General features: G+C 41.4%; 1 protein-coding gene across 1 annotated transcript in view; it reads left to right on the top strand.

Annotated features, from left to right (window-relative positions):
- Positions 1–22,875, top strand: part of magi2a (membrane associated guanylate kinase, WW and PDZ domain containing 2a) — a gene marked incomplete at its 5' end in the record, with an annotated part of 293,628 nt that overhangs the window by 188,785 nt on the left and 81,968 nt on the right. The window contains 3 exons of the mRNA XM_079263001.1: positions 7,361–7,576; positions 9,821–10,031; positions 12,969–13,048. Of these exons, the coding sequence (XP_079119127.1) occupies positions 7,361–7,576; positions 9,821–10,031; positions 12,969–13,048 (507 nt within the window). The remainder of the gene's footprint in view (positions 1–7,360; positions 7,577–9,820; positions 10,032–12,968; positions 13,049–22,875) is intronic.

Below are 22,875 nucleotides of genomic sequence, written 5' to 3' on the forward strand. Positions count from 1 at the left end.
ACAGCAGCTAGCTTTCTCCTCTTCCACCCAACTTCTTTCTCCTCTTGCTGCCAATCCAGGGAGGAATTGAATTGCGATCATTTCAGAGATGGAAGCTGCTCTTCACGAGGGAACTGGAGGCATCGCTTCTTCTGCGCAGACCATTGGTCCTCTTTCAGCATTTTCTGTGGGTTAATAATTTAATAGCCAATTAGATGTAGAAGGACGAGAAGCGATCAATTTTAAATGGAAAATTAATGAAAATTTGTTAGAAACAGAAGTAGAAACGCTCAGGTTTAAATCTGTGAACTGCTCTGCTTGGGTTTTTCCCCATTTGCACAAATAATTTCAGTAATTGAAAATGTGTCTTCAGCTTTACTATTTTTACTGTTTCCTTGCAGCTGTATTAGAGTTTGTTCTCTGATTCTTGGCCAAGTGGTTTATAAAAATCCTCCACTCATGTCTGAATGCTCCACCATGAATCCCTGAGCGTACCTGAGCAGATTAGCTCTTCTACACAAAAACTTTCCACGATCTCTCCTAAAACTGTGGCTGAGGCGGGCTGATATCCGACTTTCTGTTGGGATCAAACCTGAGCGTGACCAACAGGAAGTATGACAATGGTGCCATCTTGAAAAAAATCCTAAATTTGTGAGTGTGTGTGAAAATGTTCATTTAATCAACATTTTATTAATCACATTAGCAAATCACTCCTAGTGCCCACTGGTGGTGCCGTGATCCCACACAAAACAGGCAAAAACACCAGTATACCCTTCATCTGCATTAAGTGGGGAAAAGAGTTGATCTGGTGGAAACCAGTAAAAATGTCCAACATGACAACTTGTCTGCCAAATGCAGAGTTTTAAACTGTAACAATGTTGTTTTCATGGAAGTTAGTGTGAGTGACTTCCAAAGGTCAGCAGAAGGAGTCTTAATCTTTAACATATCCAGCACCAAAGTCCTGCCCTCCTGATATTTATTATGTGCATTATATTTCAAGTTTTGTGTGTCTTTCATTTAATAATTTATCATTTGAATATTCAAATGGGTATCTAAAATATTAAAATCCTAAATAAAATTAAATGTTCGGTTGTTTTAAAGAGGTCTGAAATTGATCGAGTGAGTCTTGGGGAAAAAAGCAGAAAATTATTCATGTTTGATGCTTTTATACCAGATTTTGTTCATAGACATTATTAGGCCACATTGGTCAGCAGACGGCTGTAAATGTAAAATCATGCACAAATAAAAAATAGTTTTGTTTTGTTTTTTTTTAAATTTAATTAACTCATTTTACTGAATTATTTTCTATTATGTATGTCGTTATTTTATATTTCTTGTTATTGTTAGAGAATCCCAATGAATGACAGACACTCAGTTCAGAGAGAAGGTACAAAAGTTTTCACACAAGCCAGCAGACCAGGTCACCTCTAAAGAAATTGTCAGTCTGCAGAATATGTAAACGGTGTTCATATCAAGCAGCAGCTGCCGGCGCCAAAACTGCAGTTCCCCCTTCATCCACCAGGGGCCCCAAACCGTGGCAAATCCCCCTGACTCCTATGTTAAAAAGACCAACTTCACAACAGAAATAAACATGTTTAAAGCCTGGTAAAAAAAAAAAAAAAAAAAAAGATTTTAGGTTTAATAGGTTTAACTTCAGAACAACTGTAGGGGAGTGATTTTTTTTTTAACTCCCCTGTTTGGAAGTAATGTCATCTCCAAATTTGGCATAAGTAGGGGCGTGTCTTTTTGATTGACAGGTACCCAATACCCTGTTTCAAGAAGGAGATGTAAAGAACAACCGCAGTTTTTAACCAGTTAACAGCGTGACTTAGCTTTAGCCCACTTACCTTCGTTAGCTGGTTAGCCTCTGTTAGCTTAGTTAGCTCTTAGCTACAGGCAGGGTGGAGTCTGATACATGTAAATCACTCAGAACCCACCTCTAAGCTCCACCTCTTTGCCCATTTTTGTATTTTCCGTGTGAGACACTTTACGTAACGCTGCTAAAATGGCGACGGTGGTAACCGGCCAATGAGCTTCAGTTCAGCTCTTCAGATACCTCCAGGTGATGTCACAGAGGCTCCGCCCATCTTTCATGTACAGTCTATGGTTCATATAGTCAGTTTCTTGGCACAAGAGCAGAAATAAGCTGTTGGTTCATCGAAACAATATTTATGACTGAGCAATCAGTTTAATGTTTTCATATCACATTCTTATTGCATCTTATTTATTTATTTGATATTATTGCTTTTTATTTTAACACAACGTTGATGTTTATTAGTGTTGCATTGTTTTGCAGACAAATCTCGTATTGAGACAAATCTGCGTATTCACAGAAGTGCATGAAGTTTTTGTCACTTTGCAAATTTAGCACAAATAATAATAAATAATAATAATAACAAATAATGATAAAATGAGTGTTTGTTTGGATTATTTCTCTGGTGCTGCTGGTTAGCCTCTTTGTTTACCTTCTAAATGGAGCAACATTTCCTGAAGAAAAAGCAGCCAGCAGCCCTGTAAACAAAAATCAAATGGAAGCTCCCAAAAAGATAGTGTCTTATATTTATGGTCAATTATTGAATCAAAATGCAACGAGCTCAGTAGGAATGAAAGCATGGGAGGAAGAAATTTCAACAGATATGTTTAAACCTGACTGGGAATTAATTTGGCGCAATATTGAGAGAGCCTCAAAAAATTCTAACCACCGCTATATACATATGAAGTATTGCCATAGAGCATATCTAACACCAATGGTGAGGCATAGAATGGGGGCAACACCTGATCCTTACTGCTCATTTTGTCCCCCGGGAACCATAGGCTCCTTCATTCATGTTGTGTGGGAATGCCCTGCAGTCCAGGAGCTTTGGGGAAAAGTGGTTGACTGCCTAAGCACGTTGACAGGAATCATTTTGCCACTGGACCCAGCTGTACACCTTTTGAATGATGACTCACAAATATCACTGCAGGGAGAATCCTGCAAAATCTGGCTGGCAGGACTCACTGCAATCAAAAAGATTATAGCTCAAAGATGGAAAAGTAATGATGTGTCCTTTAATCATTGGCTTCATAGTTTTCTGGACATTGCATATATGGAACTATCTTCAGCAAGGTTCCACAATGCAACAAGTAATACTACTCGACTATGGAGACAACTGATAGAGGACATTAAAAAAGTACTTTCTAAGTGAACTGTTATGACGGCACACAGTGTGAGCATTACGTTGATGACAAGGGTGGTGGGGGTGGGAGGGTGAGAGTCTGTGGGATGGGGTGGGGAGGGAGGAGGAGGGGGGTATAAACAAAAAAGAACAAGGAGAACTATTTGTTATTTGTTATTGTAAATGTAAAACGATAACCACTGTACACCGTTCCTCTTAATAAAAACCTTCATGATGAAAAAAAAAATCAACAACGTTGTTGTGTTATTCTTCATGAAATCATCTGACAACAACCTCACTCTGGCTCAGTCTTTAAAGTGGAACAACTTTTGACCCCCCCAGCGTCACTATATAGTGTTGCTGAGATTTGTACGTACTTCAGGTAATCTTTCGTGTTTCTGAACAGGAGACTCCTGCTGAGCAGCCTGGTGAGTTCCTCAGTGCTGTTGTGTCTTTTAATGAAACCTCCATGTTTTTCTCCACCCTTCATAAAAACCACGGTGTCTGAAGCATCTACGTGTCTGGGCAAAAGCAACGTGAGCCAATCACAGTCTTTCAGTCCTTAAATGGTGTCTCTTCCGACACTCTGTCTTATTAAATATTTTCTCGTTGAGCCACCACTTTCCTCGCCATCATAGCGCTCGTCTTTACCTCTGACGAGCTGCAGAGTTTAAAGCTCGTGGCCTTACGTCTTGTAGGATGCACAGTCCTGTTTTTATGTGCTGCTCGTCGTCTTTAAAATGTGACAGGTCTGCTCCACGTGGATCCAAAGGCTTTTATTTGTTGTTTTTGCTGCTCAGTGTCTGAGAAAAGATTTGGTGCTCAAACAAACAAAAGCAAATTGGATTTTTTCCACTTTTTAAATCTGTTTATTTTCTCTGTCCGACTATGCAGAATGTGTTTTGTTCCATGAATCCATTCAGTTGGACATTGAAGGCAGTCGTTCAGCTTTTTCATTCATTCCTTCTTACATAAGTCTCAAGAAGCTGAATGATCTGTCATCTAAGCCAACATAAACAAACAGAGTGATTTCTTGAAATCCCTCTTTTACAAACAGACACGCTTTCTCGTTGTCTTCTCTGGTTTTTCAGTTTGCACATGGAGCAGGATGTCTTTGTGGAAATGTTGAGCCCGTCGGGGGCTTCAGGGTTTCTTCCTGCGGTTCTGGGACGTTATTCCCAACAGTCCCTCTAATCTTTTTACAGTTCCTTCCCTTTATTCCTCAACACAAACCTGGTGTTTTGCACAGTGTTAACGTACTCTTTCCAACTGATTAACATTCTTTTTATCTTCTTTATTTTGTGTTAAATTTGGACTTCTCTTGGAGCTGTTTTGGAGCTTTTTTCATTTAATTCTTGAGCCAGGTGGTTTAAAAATAATCCCTGTGGATTTTTAACACGTCATCCTCTCATGTTTGATTTTTCCACCAGGAATACCTGAGTGTGACTGAGTAGATAAGCCCTTCTCAGAGCAAACCTTCCAGGACAAAAGTCTGCCTGACACTGATTTATTTCATGCTCTTAGATGTTTTTTTTAAAAAGCCTCCACAACAAGTAACGTTTGACATTTTATGTAGTTTAAGTAAGAGACGGACCATCTTGACACACATCTTACTCCTACATGTGCTTGTTTCTCATCGTCCCATGTGGTTTGGAAATGTTTTATAAGCAGGAGAGTCACAACTCTGCCTCCAGCTTAAACCATCCTCTCATTGAAAAGGTCAGTTTATTCCTTAAAAAACAGCAGACAGTCACTTTCATTTCCTCGGCTTTCACAAGATTGTTTCTTGCAATTATCTGGAATAATCTGCAGGCACTTTTCGTCTTATTTTTAGCTCCAGAAGAAAATATTCTCTAAACTTCAAATGAATGAAAGGAAAGATCCCCAAGCAGGAAGTTATGAGGTTTTCCCAGTGACTGATGGAGACTGTCAGAGCATGTACTGCCACCAGTATTCAAATCAAATCACAGTGAGAGTGTAAAATCAACTTAGAAGACACGCGAAGAGTCTGTGCACCGTCACAAACTGCAGCTTCCAGAGTAGGTAGTTCGCTCCGACCGGAGACGATGTGCTTTGTATTCAGTCCGAGCCCTGCAGGAGCGCACGATTATACAGCGAGGAGATCTGAGCTCAGTCTGGAGAATGATTGATGACCCGAGCAGAAGAAGGAATAACGAAGCAACAACAAAAATGGCTGAAGTGTGTTCAGGACGAGCCGCTTGCAGGTCAAGATGTCCCCCCCTCTGCAAACGTCGTTGTGTTGATGTTTGTGAAGTGGCGCGATGCAACACATCATGTGATCTTGAGCTAGCAGCTTGTGTGTTCATGGTTTAGCTGGATTTGACATGGAAGTGTGTGAAGTGGGAAAAAAACTCATCCACAAGCAAAAAATCCAGTCATCCTGACTGTTTCACACTCTTTGGTGTTTCTTCTCTGCTCCTTCATTACGAGGGTGGACGTTATTTTTCATGATTTTTTCTTTCATATGAAGGAGTTTTACCCGCAGCATCAACATCAGATGGAATATTTACATCTCAGATTATGGGAAATAAAAATGAGACCAGATCTCTTTGATGCTTTGAAGTAAAGTCCAAGATATGTATGTTGAAATTTAAATAACAGATACTATATACTTACAGTACACTATGCAATAATAATATACTTATATTTCCATTTTCCTGTGTCTGGAAAGGAGGCAAAGTATAAACTTATGTCCTCACTCCGTTCATATAATATACCTCTCAGTTTAATGATTCATATCCCACAATTTTACAAAATCAGATTTATTCCCTTCCAAAATAAAATAAAAAATAAAAAAAACCACAGCAAAGAGAATAAAAAACAAAAGAATGTCACAATACTTCATGCTTTAGGAGTGTGTTTTGGGAAGAATCTGATTTACTTTATTTTTCCCTGTTTTTTTCCCTGTTGGGAATATGTATGAATATGTATCACAATAACGGTCAACAGTACGATATGTTGCAATGTATCGTATTGTTGCATGCTTGACATCAACTTACTGAATCAGAACAAAGGATCTACATTTCACTGCAGAGTAAATAAAAACACTCATATTTATGTACAAGATAAATAAAGATATAAACCTCATCAGTACAGACCGGCTGTTTGATAAAATCGATACAGTGCTTTTGGATATCGATATAATAATGTCACACCAAGTATTGCGATATTTCGATACATCAGTCTTTTCTCACTCCCGTAGTCATCACCTTCCTGAATTAAACTACTGTTCTTCAAGCTCAAGCTGGTACCGTCTTTTAAACCGCTCCGTGTTTCTATGTTGCTTTCATTTATCTGTTAAACTGTTTCATAATGTTGTTGAAATCAATCAAATCAAACTTTATTTATATTGCACTTCTTGTACAGTTTTATTCCAAAGTGCTTTACAACATTAAAATAATTTCACACTAACACACAACCACACACCCAGTCCAAGTACAGAACCCCACCCTTCCCCTGGCCCTCTTTGTAGCAACATGAACATAAACTCCTCCCTCATCCACCCCTCCCATCTCCCCAGGGTAGGGTGGGTGGCTGTTCATCTCTCAAAAGATGATATTGATGCTCTCTGTGAAGCATCAATATCATATTTTTCCATAAACACCTGATAGGAGTCAAATTTATCATGATAACTTAGCAGATTATTCACTGTGTTCACATTATTTATCAACCAGTTATGTAGAAAAGTGTTTAGTTTGTGTGTAATATATACGCGTTTTTACACAGAAAAACAAGTATGTGGGGAAACTACGTTGACTCTGCAGCAAGACTCGAAACAGGTGACCCATCCAATATGGCAGCGATACTGGTTAACTATCCTGCGGACAATGAGGCGTCTACATATAAATTATGTCTATGTTTCTTCCTCCTTGTGTGGGCGTCTCCTTTTAATGGCATCATCAAATGGCAACACTCAGTTTAATGTAATATTGAATTCAGCCACAGATGGCAAACAAACAGAGTTATTGTGCAAAAAAGGAAATGGTGATAAAATACACGTAGAACAGTCATCACCTTCAGAAGCTGCTGCTAATCCACAGCAGAAGAAGAAAAACTCATGTCATCTGCAAATAAAGACAAAAACGGTCAAATCGCAGCGTTGAGCTTATTTTTTCATCTCAGGAGGAGTTTTTTGTCCCAGGATTATCGGTGGGACGGAGGTGACTGCACTAAGAGTGAATTTCTTCCTCCTCTCTGTGCTTCAGATAACTTTTACGGCACCCCGAAGCCTCCAGCCGAGCCCAGCGCTCTGCTGCTGAATGTAACAGACCATCTGCTGCCGGGCGCCAGACCCAGCTCCCAGGGCAAGAGGAAGCGCAACAAGTCCGTCAGCAACATGGAAAAAGCCAGCATCGAGCCCCCTGAGGAGGAGGAGGAGGAGAAACTCATCGTCAACGGCAACGGTGTTGCTGTCACTCCAGGTCAGTTCCCGACAACAACCTCCCCAGACACAGGGTCAAAGGTCAGCGGCTCCATCCTGACAGCCAGGCTAGAGGTCCTTCCCGGTCTTACACTCTGAAGGGCTTCACAGATTTAAGATAAAGCAACAGTTTTCTCAAGGAGGGTTGCCTAGCAACAGAGGCTGTAACAGATTGCTTTTGCATGGGCCTCAACGGGTCTCACAAATATCTTTCTACGCTGTTTAATGGTGTGAGGTATACAGGGTGAATTATGATGGGGTCTAAGAGAACGGACCGCCTCTGCAGTCCAGACAGTTTATGATTAAAGCATTATCGGCGTTTCGCTCAGGAGCTTAATTCCATTCATCAGATATGATCATGGAAAACGGTGTTAAAGCAGATAGCCAAGGGGCAAACGCACACGTTCCCGTTCCGTCCGGCAGGAGCCTGCGGGCGCTTTTAAATGTTCACGGACATTTTTATCTTCTTATTTATCTCACCTTTTGACTAACGCTGTAGACCCAAACAGGAGATTTAGTGTACTGTGATACAGCTGTTTCTTTATCCACATGTTTAATCCTCTGGTCATCAGCTGAGATTTGAGCCTTTTATCTGCAAACACAACGCAGGACGTTCTGGCTCCACTTCCTGTTATCTGCGGCATGAAAGCCTGACTGTTACGTCCGTTAACAGTGAGCAGATGACGGCTGATGGCTTCGCTGATAGAGAAGTAGGTATCGAGACGTGTCTAATTACACCTTAAAAGGCATTAACTGCTCTTTGGGTGACTGATATGCTCTTACAAGATTACACACAGAGCAACCCTTTGACTGCGTCCAGCGATCACATGAGTGGAGGATCATAAAAGGAGCTTTATTAGTGTGATTTTTGTGATTCCAAATCCCAAACCACGCTTCAGTCCTGTGACTTTCTAAGCCGGGTTTATCGCCTCAAGAAAAAGTCTTTTGCAGCACAGTATCTGTCAGAGCGGCGCAAAAGTCCAAGCAGTCTGGGCAGCGATCCCAGCGGGTGTACTGTACCGGCGCTATGTTTCATACCAACCGCCAAACGTGATGTTTTGGAAGGTTTGGCTAAAGGATGAGATTTTGGCCTTCATACCATAAGGACCTTAAACCTGGTAAGACTGAAACTTTGTGACAGAGAGGACGTTCTTATTGTCCTTTGCAGGATGGGATTAACTGCATGTAGATACCAGATTGGAGAGAAATAGGATTAGAAAAGAATGAATAAATGAAGTCAAAGTAACTAAAATGTATTTGATGGCGAAACTTTCAGCTGAAGGAACTGGGATTTTGTAAGTTATTTATTCTTTTGTTACTCGTTTTTATGTCCTCTAGTGTCTCTCACAAATATTTTCTTCATCTTTACACCATATGTAGAGAATAAAACCTGTCCTGCTGGTTTCAGGTCAGTTATGTCCCCAGGAATCTAAAAACTGTCCATGTAGTGTGTGTGTGACAGATAGGTTTAGTTATGTCATCCTGCTGAAAATAAATGATGTTTGCTAACACTTTTTTAAGACTTTTCTCTCTGCAGTGGACGATTTTATTGTTGTCTTTTTAATTTAGTCGCCATTTTTATAAAAATGGGGAAAAAATTTTAAAAAGTTTATTTTTCCAAGAAGAAAAATTAAAAAAGGGTTGACTGGATCGGATTATAATCCAAAAACTGGATCATGACTGTAATCAAGCGTTGATGTAGAAAAACATTTGTTGTCAGTTTCATGTTTTTAAGCTCCTGGATGGTTTTTACTGCGTTCTGGCGGTAAAATGTAAAAGACTCAGAAAAGTAAAAAATGACTCGCAGTTGAAATAAAAATGATAGAAACTGTGGAGGAAAACGTTGAGCGTGAGGTTATGGTAGAAATCTTCATGCAGGCTGGAGCTAGAAGCAGATGCTGTTTGCCCCCACCCCCCACCCCCACAGATGATCTCTCAATCCCCCCCTCCAGTCGTCCCCTCTCCACTTCCCTCTACCACTCTCCTCTGGGGAAAGTTCACACCATCCTCCACTTTCTTCCAATTTTCCCCCACAGTGCTGCAACTCAAAGTCGGACATCTCAGCCTGTTTCTCTCTTTATGTCGTCTTATTCATCTTTCTGTCTCATTAAGTCCCCTCCCCCTCCCCCACCCCAAGTCCCCTCTCATACGTTTCTAATTACTCATCCCTCTTCTTTCATCCTTCACTGCGACTCTTACCCAGTCCCTTCCCCTGACGATGACGCCCCACCTGCTTTGTCTTCAGAGTCGAGCGAACATGAGGACAAGAGCACGGACGCTTCGGGGGACACCGCCCTGCAGAGCACCCCAGTGGACGTCCCAGCAGAGGTGTCCAAAGAGGACGGCCAGTCCCCGAAGACAGCGGTGCCCAAAGCAGAGGAGAACGACGAGCTAGGGCCCCTGCCCGACAACTGGGAGATGGCGTACACCGAGAAGGGAGAGGTCTACTTCATAGAGTAAGCGTTGTCATGGTTACACCAAACTTTTTTCGAGACTCATCCTGAGACTTTCATGCAACATGAAGAAAATATTTCCACAAACCCAGTTTCCGTAACACGGTCTCCGCTCCACGGATGGTTCTAGTGAGAACATAGATCATTTGTTACATGTTTACATTTTCCTAATATCTCTCTCATACTGATTTTATCTGATGTGTGTTTCCTGTCCTGCTCATTTCCCTCTGTTCTTACTCAAGCACACACACACACACAGACAAAATAAAGAGGTGCCTGGCGCTTTAATGAGATTTAAAGGCCCCTAGAAATACTTTGCAACACAGAACTCGGTTATAAACACTCTTATAAAGTGGAATTTATGGCAATCGCTGGTGTTTTACAGCTGCAGTAAAACTGTGGAAGTGAGGCTTTACTACATTAGAATAAAGGAGGTGTTCCATTTTCAGCGAGTCTAACCACAGTCGTGACCCAGCCTCCCCGACAACAGCATCCAGCCAGCCACATGTCGACGCTTCATGCCCGGTTACCACAGATGACTCACCGTACGTCTCCTCCCCGAGTCAGAGAAACATCATGCACATTACACAGCTAATTCGCTTAACCCTCTGAATTTTTCAGTGGGTATTTTTCCTGGGTGGAAGTCACACCGTGCCAAAGCCATGGCAGCTGCCCAGACTACTCGCCTTTGATTGGCCCTCCATAAGAGATCAATTTATTTGCCTGCAGCCATTGAAGTTAGCAGCCGAAGAGAGGAACTGATAACGTTAGGAGAAGATGGAGGGATTCACTGTAGACTGAAAGGGAAGAGTGAGTTGGAGGACGAGCTGAGGTTTTTGATATTATAAATAGACATCGATGGCAGGAGGAAAAAAGAGAAGCAGGACAGAAAGCAAGATGAGACACGTTGATGGAAAAAGTAAAAAAGAAGGCGAAAGAAGCCCTTGAAGTCCACTTCATGTGACAGTAAACAACGCTGGTCTTCATCTGCCACATTTACCTTCTTTCATCCGTCTCCATCTTTTGCTTAATCTTCAGTTTGTAGCCGTGGGAAGCCAGTTGTAACCAGTTCACTCCTGTAGGAAAGACCTTTTCTGATCTCTTCTCGCCGTGATGCAGACACAAGTTGGAATTTTTTAAGTCTCAGCTTTTTGAATCGAAGTTTTTATCCACAGACACAGTTAAGACAGAACACGATGAAGTTATTCATGAAGAAAAAGTCTCCGAAATGGTTTGATGCGTACTGGTTTAGATTTCTGCAGATTTCCCATCTGCGTCGTCTGCACATGTGTGCATTGTGCTAATTTGCATGTGTTAACAAGCATCCCGTTAAGCTAGCATGATGAATTGTATACCTGTCAGCTTGAATATACAAGCATTTATTTAACACCAGCTCTCATATCTTTCATATTTCCACTTAGTTAATGTTGCTCTGATCTATCTTGCACAATGAGTGACAATTCCAAGATTTCATGGTAACGAGACCAAGCAGAAGGGAACTTGTTCAGATGGAGCAAATAGCAAACGATGCTAGCAAGATGTTGGCAGATTATGAGACAAATGTTTGACCAGGAACTGGTGGTCGACCAAGCAGAACTGAAAGAAATGACGGAGGAGCCATCAGTGCAGACAATGTGGAACGACACCACTTTTCACGCTCACATTTGCAACTTTTTGACCCTTTATGTACCGTGGCATGAAGACAACAGGACATCTGTGTCGCTGGTGATGCAGACTTAAGAGCTGAAGCTGAGGAGCTTTTTTTTATTGTGTTTTTTTCTTTTCTTTTTTAATTTATATGATTTTTTTTTTTTTTTTTAATTGTTTTTTGTTTGTTTTGTTATTATTTTATTGCTGTTGCTCTTTTTTTATTTTTATTTGTATATTTTGTAGGTTTGTTTTTATTGTATTTATTTGGGATCATTTTATTTTTTTGCTTATTTTCCTTTATTCATTGTATTTTTTTACTGATCTAAATCTATTACTTTCTTTTTATTTGTTTTATAATGTTGCTCCTTTTTTATCAGTTTATCTTTTTCTATTTAATTTATTAATTTTAAATTTTCTCATTTAAATTTTTTATTGTTCTATTTTGTTGCCCCTTGCTTTTATTGTTATTAATTTTTTTAAATTTATTCTTATTGTAATTTTGTTATTTTAATTGTAATTTTTCTGTTTTCTTTGATTATTTATTATAATCTTTTTATTTATTTTTGGAAATTATTATTTATATTTATTTATAGGATTTTTTGCCATTAGTTTTTCCCTTTCTTTTATAAAAATCTTTTTTTAATTATTTATTTATAGTCTTTTGTTGTTGCTCCCTCTTCTATTCCCCTGTGCAGCATTTCAAACTTCCTTTGGGAAAACAAAAAGACGAAGTGAATCAGCATCTTGGTGCTCCACCTGCCAGCCTCGTCTTCTCACCTGTCGTTGTTTCTGTTGGCGTGCAGCCCCCACTCCGTCTCCTTACTGTTGTCCTGTCATCATGAAGGGGGGCCGTTATGGCTCCGGAGCTTCAGACTAGTGTTGTAGATGCGCCCAGTTTCCCTGGATCATCATTATATCTGATCTAAATCCAGCTCGCTGCCCGAGGCTCTGGAAGAATCTGCCAAGCCCACAGCTGTTCCTCTCCATCACTCCCTCAGCCACCCCTCTGTCGTCCTCTGCCCTGTCTCCCCCCTCCTCCCCTGCTCGCTAATGAGAGACAGTAAGCAAATTAAAAGTATTGATTGCCATTTTGTTCACCTAAGGCTTTTTTTTGTATCTCTTGTCACCTTTTTCACTGCAAATACCCGAGAGATTCTCATCTTTTCACTTTGGAACGATTCTGTGGTCGAATTAAGAATCTGCCAACCTCCTTTTTACTTGGTGCCAATTCTCCTCTCTCTCACCATCTATCACACTCCCTCTCACACTATCTCTGTCTTTTCCTCACAGCCACAACACTAAGACAACATCGTGGCTGGACCCGAGGCTAGCCAAGAAGGCAAAGCCGCCCGAAGAATGCAAAGAGGATGGTGAGTACAGCGCTTCCTCTCTCTTTTTCTTCTTTTTTTTTTTTTGCTTTCTTGCATTTATGGATGTCAGCTTCTTACAGCGATTTGATGTGATGCGCTGCATAGTGGGACGGTTTAATCTGAGGATCATTTTCCTGATAGTTCATGTGGAAGTGCGTCTCGTTCCGTAGCGATGTGTCCACATGTGGCAGCACTGGCTGCTTGGAGTCGGAAGCCCCGTGACATGTGTGATCAAATCCCATGTCCGGAGACGTCGGAGGTGACAAAGACTTCTTTATTCTCAGCTGACAGGGATCTGAAGTCTTCTTTAAACCACCCACACACTCCACAAGAGAAGAAAGAGGATGGATGGGCGGATGTCGATGCAGCGAAGGTTCATAGACAAAAACATGTTTAGATAAAAGAAGTGTCCTTTCCCTCTTTTTCCCTCCTCCTCACTTCCCCTTGCATCGTTTTTATATGTTAGAGACCAAGGAGAGATTAATCAGCTGACTTACAGACAGGTTGGAGGCAGTGGAGCAGAGGACATCAGTCCGTTTGGGTCAGAAGTAAAGAGAAACTAAAGAAAATGGGATGATCGGTGTGTGTGCCAGCGCTGGTTTTCTATTATTCATTCCTACGTAGCAGAAAGTTAAACAAATGGCCGTGGATCATACATGGCAGCTGCTGTATTTGTGCTACTTTTTACATGTCTATGAATGGACAAACAGCTCTGTGTGTGAAGCTTAAAAACAGCAGAACCGGCTTTGTTTGATGGGAGCCAGAGCACCGCCTACGCCTTGAAAGGACCATAGAAGAAGTAGTTAACTGTAGCGCCGTCGTCGCTGCACCTGAGGACATGGAGTCACTCAGATAAAAACATGATGAAGTCTGGAAGAATTTTGGCCACTGACGGCCATAGTAGGTTCACAGCAGTGATTGACATTGAGCTTCTATGCCTATAATCTTACACACTGTACCTTTAATTACATTTTCCAAACTGGAACATACATTATATGTACTTTACATGTGTGAAGTATTGTTTCATGTCATCATTCTTTACTATGGAGGGTAGATTCAGACTACTGAAAGTACAAACAAACTATGGGAAAAGTACCGTTATCTATAAAGCTATGTACAACTGGAACACAAGCAAGCAATATTATCAAAGCAAACAGTAAATATTTGTTTAAAATTCTTTTAAAAAGGCATCTCCAAACACATTTAATTGTTGTGTCCTAAATATAGACTTGATGATGGTAAATACTATTTAGTAGCCATTGTTCAGTAACCACTCTCATTACTGGATAGACAACTGTAAGAGACCATAATGAGGAAATGAGTGTGTGTGTATGTATGCGTGTGTGGGTAGGATGGGGGTTGGATGTGCTAGTTATGTGCTATCACTGTTAAGGTTGTATAGAAAACTGGTGTAATCCTTGTATTATGAGAGGAATGTTGTATTGACTCCAGGAAGAATAGATGTGTTGCAATAGCAATGGAGATCAAAATAAATACAAATGCTCAGTTTTACACTTTAATACTTTAATAGTCACTTGACACATAAAGCTGTGGGACCGTATCTAAAAGACACAATCACATCTTTAGTTTGCTAACAGGAGCTAAAGCGACCTGGTTATGTTCCATAAACATGAACATTTTCCTCACATGGAACTATTTACGTTTTCCACACCTACTGATTCTGCCCAGCTTTCCTGCATGTGTTTCACCAGTTTGTGTTGTAACAGGTTGCGTGTCATGTTACGTGGAACTGCCATGTTCAGCCCTACTCTCTTCTTTAAACCAGTTCAGCTAATATAAAAATACTCTATCACTGTAGTACTCATGTTTACAGAATGTCATTGAACATACCAGAAGATCAGATTACAATCTATTCAGTCACTGATGTAAGAAGTGTGATTGGCTGGAGGTTTCTGCTCATGTTTGTGTGTAAAATAGATGAAGAGTCGATGCAGAGCTGCTGTTTGAGCTTCTGTCTATCTATCTATCTACCTATCTATCTATCTACCTATCTATCTATCTATCTATCTGCCTATCTATCTATCTATCTATCTGCCTATCTATCTATCTATCTATCTATCTATCTATCTATCTATCTATCTATCTACCTATCTATCTATCTGCCTATCTATCTATCTATCTATCTATCTGCCTATCTATCTATCTATCTATCTATCTATCTGCCTATCTATCTATCTATCTATCTATCTATCTACCTATCTATCTATCTGCCTATCTATCTATCTATCTATCTATCTGCCTATCTATCTATCTATCTATCTATCTGCCTATCTATCTATCTATCTATCTATCTATCTATCTATCTATCTATCTATCTATCTATCTATCTATCTATCTATCTATCTATCTATCTATCTATCTGCCTATCTATCTATCTATCTATCTATCTATCTATCTATCTATCTACCTATCTGTCTATCTATCTATCTATCTATCTATCTATCTATCTATCCATCCATCCATTGTCTTAACAGTTTAGTTTTATTTGTGTGTTTTGTTTCTCGTATGTTTCTTACTGAGCAGATTAAAAGCAAAGAGAAATACAGAAACCCACACTCCCGAACGAGTTTCTCCTTCATCCTGCGTTAAAACAACCAGCACATCTTCTGTTTAATTGGAAAACACGTCATGTGGTTGGGAAAACTTTTTCTTTCCTGGAACATGAAAGAAAGAAGATCCTGAAGATGATGAAATGACACAGAAACAAAGATTGTGGCGCCGACGAGGAATTAGGCAAAATGTGACTGAGCTTTTATCTCCAGCTCTTCCAATCCCATGTTCCCACTGGGATGCTCCACAAACGATGTGCTGATATTTAGATTGATCTTGCTGAGCGTCTCATTGGGTATGATAATCCCGACTGGACTGGTTTGATGGCTGCAGGTCTGTAATGGGTGGATAGAGAGCTGCCTTTGTAGCAGGACAGTAACATGTTTAGGAAGCCATATTAATGATTCCATGACCATTTAGTCCATAACGATTCAGCTCTGATAATTTTTTCATGACATAATCTCTCTTGGATCCGACAGAAGCCTCAAAGAGGACTTCTAAAATCAGAAAGTAAATTTTATATGTGCTGAATGTCGGTCCGTTAGCAGCCTAACAGCTGCTATGACTCAGTTAGTACCACTAAAATGTCTAAATGATGCATGTACGATGAGAGGGGTGTCTCAGAGATCTGCGGAGGTTTTAGGAAGTTCAAGTCCGTTTCCAGAGTGAGGGATCTGTGTTAGCAGCTCCGTGATGTTCAACCCAAACCTCTGCGACTCGGCGCCACCAGCCACCCCCGAGAGCTGAGCTCAGTTCAGAGGAAAAGCCATCTCTGTAAATTTCTTATTGACTGGTGGAATCACTGGTTTGTGTGTGTGTGTGCGTGTGTGTGTGTGTGTGTGTGTGTGTGTGTGTGTGTGTGTGTGTCTGCGTTTGAACCTGAGCTATGCACCGATGAGCACTAACAGGATCTGAGGGTGGAGTCTGTGAAGTGTGACGAGACAACAAGCTGACAGGGGGAGGAAGAGGAGTGCAGGGCGGAGTGGGGAGCGGATTTACAGGCCATGTTTAGATCCTCGTCTTGAGTTAAAGTGAGACGACAACAAACGATAATCAGACAGCCATCTTTTCTCCTGACCCCTTTTCTACTTTAAAACTTTGCCTATCAGTGGACATCACTGGCTTCGTAACTCATTTCCATCATCAGTCAGGTTGGTTAGGGAGGACACGATCCAAGGTCTGGACCTATAAAATAAAACCTTGGCATCATGTTATCTGACATGCTGGATGGTATCACTGGCATCTCATTAGCCGCCCTGTCTTCATCCATCCTCACAAATCCCTGGACAGCGCTGAGCTGAGGATGGAGTATCGGAAGAGCTGCAAAGCAAAGCTGCTTCCAGGCAGTCGTGGACTTCTGAAACTGTGATGACGCATTCAGGGGACAGAACTGTGTAGATCGTAACTGGGATCTTTTATCGCTAATCTCAAGGCAACATTATTGATTTATGAAATAACACCCAAGATAATAAAATAAAATCAATTTGATGAGATATTCCTATTGAAACCCAAGCAGAGAACAAGCTTCGAGCTGTTCTGCGGCGCTAAAGGAGGCGCATTGGAGATAGAAACAGTAAGAAGTGTCTCAGTAAAGTGTTTTTTACGGACATCTGCCCTCAGATCAGCTTCAGTGCACCTTGCCATTGATTCTACACGTCTGCAGCGTGAGGATGGAGAGGGCTGTCTAGCAGAATGGCCTAAAATCCTCCATAGATACTTAACTGGGCAGAAATCTGGTGGCTGTGAAGGACAAATCATTTTCATTCCCATCAAATATACAGCAAGACCTTCTGTCTTTTGGAAGCTGCACTGTTACGCTGTAAGAGACCACTCCCATCAGGTTATACACACATCAGCGACTTCATCAGGCCCACCTTGCCAGTATCGGGTTGGACCCCTTATGCCTCCACAGCAGCTTCATTTCTTCTTTTGAGATTCAGCAAGATGTTGGAAACATTCCTCAGAGATTTCACTCCACATTGACATGAAACATCACACAGTTGCTGCACATCATGATGAGAATCTCCTCTTCCACTCAATCCTGGTCCTCGAGGGCCGGCGTCCTGCAGATTTTCCTGATAGCGGTTCATCATCTGCACTGTGGTGTTTCTCAGACATGTTTCATTCATGTAAAGGTGCATAAAAATCCAACAGAAAATTAATAGAACCATTGAAATGGTGTTTAACCTGGATTTTTAGAGAGGGTCTTGGCTGCAGCCTGGAGAATGGGGCGGGGCTAGATATTGGGCGTGGTTGGATGTCAAATGGACGTAGTTAGACGGGCAATGGGTGTTAGGAGTTAGCAATGGCCACCAATCAAAATGTTGAGGGGGTGGGGTTGGACATCCAGCCCCGCCTCATTCTCCAGGCTGCAGCCAAGACCCTCTCTAGGTTAAACACCATTTCTGCTCCTTTACTAAACAGGACAAACCTGGAGATAACAGGAGATAACAGGAGCTAACCAGCTAACGGAGGTAAGCAGCCTAAAGGTAAGTCACATTGTTAACCGGCTAAAAACCGCGGTTGTTCTACGTTCTTCTGACTTGAATTGGGAGATCGGCTACCTGTCCATCAAAAGGACGCACCCTTAATTATGCAGAATTTTGAGATTAAATTACTTTTAAACGGGCAAGTTAGAAAAAAATTCACTCCCCCCAACAGTTGTCATGAAGGTAAACGTGACCTATTAAACCTAAAATTGGATTTTTCAACCAGGCTGTAAACATGTTTATTTCTGCTGTAAACATGTTTATTTCTGCTGTGAAGTTGGTCTTTTTAACATGGGAGTCTATGGGGATTCACTCTGTTTTGCAGCCCCTAGTGGATGAAGGGGAAACTGCAGTTTTCTACACTTCCACATAGGCTTCACTTTTAACCACCGGAGTTTGCAGCTTGGTTTAGAACGTGACCATCTGCATCAGAAAATACCATGAGGTCACATGTGCGACCTTTGTTTATGTAAGTGAGGTCTTGTTCATGCGCCTGTACTTATTATTATGTAATAAAACAAGATCACAAAGAAGTTCTGCAGAACTGGCACAGCCTTCGTCATTTATTATTAGTCAGCATCGTCTAACTTTCACCAACAACACAGCGCCAGACTTCCTGTCTGGCCTTTTCAAAATAAAACGGTAGGCACACTGCTTACTGAACACATTCACTCGTTTCCATTTACACCAGCATGGACGTCCACTAAACTGTGATGGCGTTTTCTGTTGTCCAGGTGCTTGAGGTTGTTTTTACAGGCTCAGACACTGCTCCACATAAACTACCAACAGCAAAGGACGACATTAAGGACAATTACTTTCCTCCACCTAACCATGTCACATTGGAGGCATGTTTCGTGTTTCGTGAGATGGAAGGTTATTCTGATTGGATAGGATTAGGGATGCTACCACCGCCTAAAGGTTTGATATGCTTATGGTTGTGCTTAACAGCTCGGTTATGTAGACATGTGTGGATGGATTTATTTTTAAGAAACAAGGTTGTGTGGATTTGTTTACTGGCCGGAGGAGGGACTATATTCGGTTTTAAAAAGCCCAGCTATGTGTGGATAAAGGCCAGAGTTGAGCACATGAACTAAAACGGATTATATTCCCAAGGTGTGGCTCGATAAGAAGTTTATTTATTTTTGACTAACAGATGTTAAAACGTTGCTGTATAGCAGATTTTGATGACTGCTGTTTGTTCACCGTACGACCTGGTGTCAGAGGGGAGTGTTGTCTGCTTCAGGGTGTGCTACAAGTCGAGCCATGTGGACAGTATAGAGCAGACAATGAACCCTGAACTTGTGCAGTTTGGCTTTTTCTGCTGTCATAACACATAAAAGGATGGAGTTTATTCTAAGTAATATTTAAGAGTCAAATACATTTTGCAGATGTAAACTGCATCTGTTTGATGAGACGGTGGGTAAAAATGTCTTTTAAAAGTAGAAACAAAAGGCCATTTGGCTGTGCTGACAAAATGTGAGTACATATATAAAGTAACATATACCCACCTTGTGTAAATGCTGTCACCTCCGGTAAAGACGGCTTGTTCTCTCTTATGTTTAAAGCCGGCTGCAATCCTTTCGACAAGATCCTGTCAAAACATGCAGAGAAATGTGTGTTGGGTTTATCCAATTTTTGCATGTTCAAAGAGACGTCAGCTCCTCTGAAGACACAGCAGTTGACATCACAGGCTCCTTTTAGTTGCAAAGCTCACTCTGTAAATCTCTTACAGTCTTTCTGCCTCCATGTTTCTCACCTCCTCTCTACCTCCATCTCTATCTTTGTCCCGCTGCCTCCCTCCCCGCCTCCTGTCTTCTCTTTTTGTTTTGGCAGACAGAAAAGAACTAGGACAGGCTCCCTGTAAAAAACCCAGTGCTTGCTTTAATTCCCATTGCTTTTTCCCCCCCCCATCTTCCCTGTGTTTAGTTTTGTTTTAATGAAACCTCCATCTTGCAAACAGGCATTTCAGATGTTCCTGGTCACTTTCTGTTTGTTGTGGAGAAGGTTAGCACATGCAACGCAGACCAGACAGAGAGGGATTGTAACTCTGACGATGCTTAATCGTATTACAGCTCTTCTTTGTCTCTGGCCTCCATGAATCCCTGCAGACTGCACTCGTCTGCATGTAGACAGACATGTAATTACATTCCGCTCATGTGAGGAACAAAGTTCCGATCGCCTCGCGCTGCCTTCGTATTCTCTCCCGGGAAATATCGGGGCTTAAGTTGAACTCCCTTTCCGTCTCCTCTCACGTCTACTGATAAAAAGAAAGGTCCTTTTTCTGTGTGTTTGTTTCCCGTACAGCCGGGAAAATGTCATCTTTCCTGTTAGCTCTGTTGTCCTTTTAGTCGGCTCAGCTGGGGCTTTACCAAGAGATTATGAGATTTTTATGTGGGATGTAGAAAGTTTTTCAGTGGACAGTGTGTGTGTGTGTGTGTGTGTGTGTGTGTGTGTGTGTGTGTGTGTGCAGTCCTACAGGTGAGTTATTATAGATGGAGAGACGCAGCGCCCTCCTTCACCTTGAGCCTCCTGCAGCAGTGGATGTGGAGGGGAGGGGCAGGCAGAGCTGTCTGCAGCATGATTGATGGGTGTATTTTGAGAACATCCCCAGCAGAGCATGCCTGGGGTCTAGAGATTGGAGGGGGAATTCATGTGTGGCAGGTGTGTGTGTGACGCGGCTGTGGAATTAACTGTCAGAGTGAGTGGAAATCAGCCACAATGTGTTTTTATTTGCTTTTTGGTTTGTTTGTTTTTTTAACGGCTATACTAAGAACAGCTATAAAGTAAATCAACACGTCACTAATATGTTATTTTTTATCATTTTTATGATTATTTACATCCAGGGTTAGTGTTGTAGAGGTTGTTTATGTGTTTATTTTGTCAATAAATATTGTTAACAGCTTCATCCTCCTAACAAGTATCATCCAGAGACTGATGCTGAGCATCTTTCCTGGAGGACTCTGCTGTTTACTAAAGACAAGCGCAGCCAGGTCCACATTTACCATCACAAACACACCAGATGGGTGTAGTCAGTAGTTTAACCTGATCATCACACCAGCCTCTGCTACAGGAGGAGGCGTGAGATGTGTACAGCACAGAAGATGTTTGTAGACACTAGGAAGTAGCAATTTCTCCACACAAACAAGGCGTCGAATGAAAGCGGAGACTCTGCTGATTACAAAGACGTCTGTCTCGTCACTGTGGGACAGAAACTCTGGGAGCTCGCAGCCACAATCAGAAATCATGTCTTACTTCTGCTGTTTAGTGGTGAAAAGTTTTATTCCAGCTCCAAAAACTCTGCTAATGTGTCTCCTGTGACTCTCTGCCTTTGTTTGGCATGAATCATGAAGGTCCTGCTAGTTTCCATGGTGATGAAGGAGGTTTTACAGTGAAGTGTTTTCTCTTCCTATCATAAGCTGCATTTCTATCACCCCTAGGATTAAATAAAACCTAGAAATCGCAATAAAAAACACATCAGAGACATGATAGATTTCGAAAAACCCTTTCAAATATCACAAAAAAGTATATTACACAGACCGAAACTTTTTAAACCCCTACCAAACATGGCAAAGGGGTTTACCAGACATGACCAGTTTGTTTCGAGTAAAAATGTTGGAGATCTGTTTTATATAAAGGAAACATCTAAAACCTACAAGATGGTTGTCCAATGACACCCAAACTACCTTCATATATGATCCCAAAGCAGATGTCTGATGTGTTTTGAGGCAACCTCTGTCTGAACAGTCACTTCACATTCATCCAATTTGTACATCATGGAATGTCTGTGAGCCGGAGGAGATGGGACACGACCAGAAACACGGCCTGCACATGCAGGTCACCTCAGGGTTGTAACATGTTCACACTGGAGTCTGATCGAGGTCACGTTTGATCTGCAGCACAAAAAAAGCAGAGCTGAGCATGAAGACCTGCAGTGTGGACGTAGAGTAAGACACCTGGACACAGAAAACCAGAGAAGAAATACAGAGGGACTAATGAAGAGGTGTTAATCAGTCTGGTGCATCTAAGAAGCAGGAAGCAAACACAACAGAGAGATAAACTGACAGGAAGCAGGGCCGGAGAACTGCAACAGGAACCAGTGCCAAAACAAACAAACACCGCGGTTGATGAGCTTCAGCAACTCCAATGATTTTGAGAGATGCCTCAACGTTTTTTTTTAAGTCTTGTTTAAACATTTTATAAATAGACGGAACTCTGCAGAAGTCTCGAGTCACCTCTCATCACCGCCTGGTGAGGAGAAATAGGAGCAGTTATTCAAAGAAAAATATGCAAACATGGTGGGAATGCAGCATTCCTCCATCAGACCTGTTGATATGGATTTCAGTCCAGTTCTAGTGTCACATGACAAACTTCGGCCTTTTCTCCCCGTTTCCCTTCCTTACCAACCAGCCTTTCTCATCAGGCTTCATTAATCAGTCGATGGATCAGCTGAAGGTCTCAGGTCCTGCATCAGGTTTTTGCTGGATTTGTTCCTATTTCTTCAGATGTTGTTCATCTGCTGCAGATGTTCTTCTTCTGTTGTCTTTCCTGTTTCTAATTTCATCCGATGTCTTCAAGCACCAGTGTGGGAGAATTCCTCCCATGTAGCAGTGCGCTAACTGAATGCTAACAACCGAGTGGTTCTCTCTGGCGCCTCATCGTTTAAGCACATTATTACCACTACCGATAAATGTAACATAACATCAGTCCTGTCAGGTCAAATCAAATCAATCTTTATTTTCATACAAAAGCATATCAAAGGCTTAACAT

Source organism: Telmatherina bonti, assembly GCF_933228915.1.
Source record: "Telmatherina bonti genome assembly, chromosome: 23".
NCBI classification, from domain to species: domain Eukaryota; kingdom Metazoa; phylum Chordata; class Actinopteri; order Atheriniformes; family Telmatherinidae; genus Telmatherina; species Telmatherina bonti.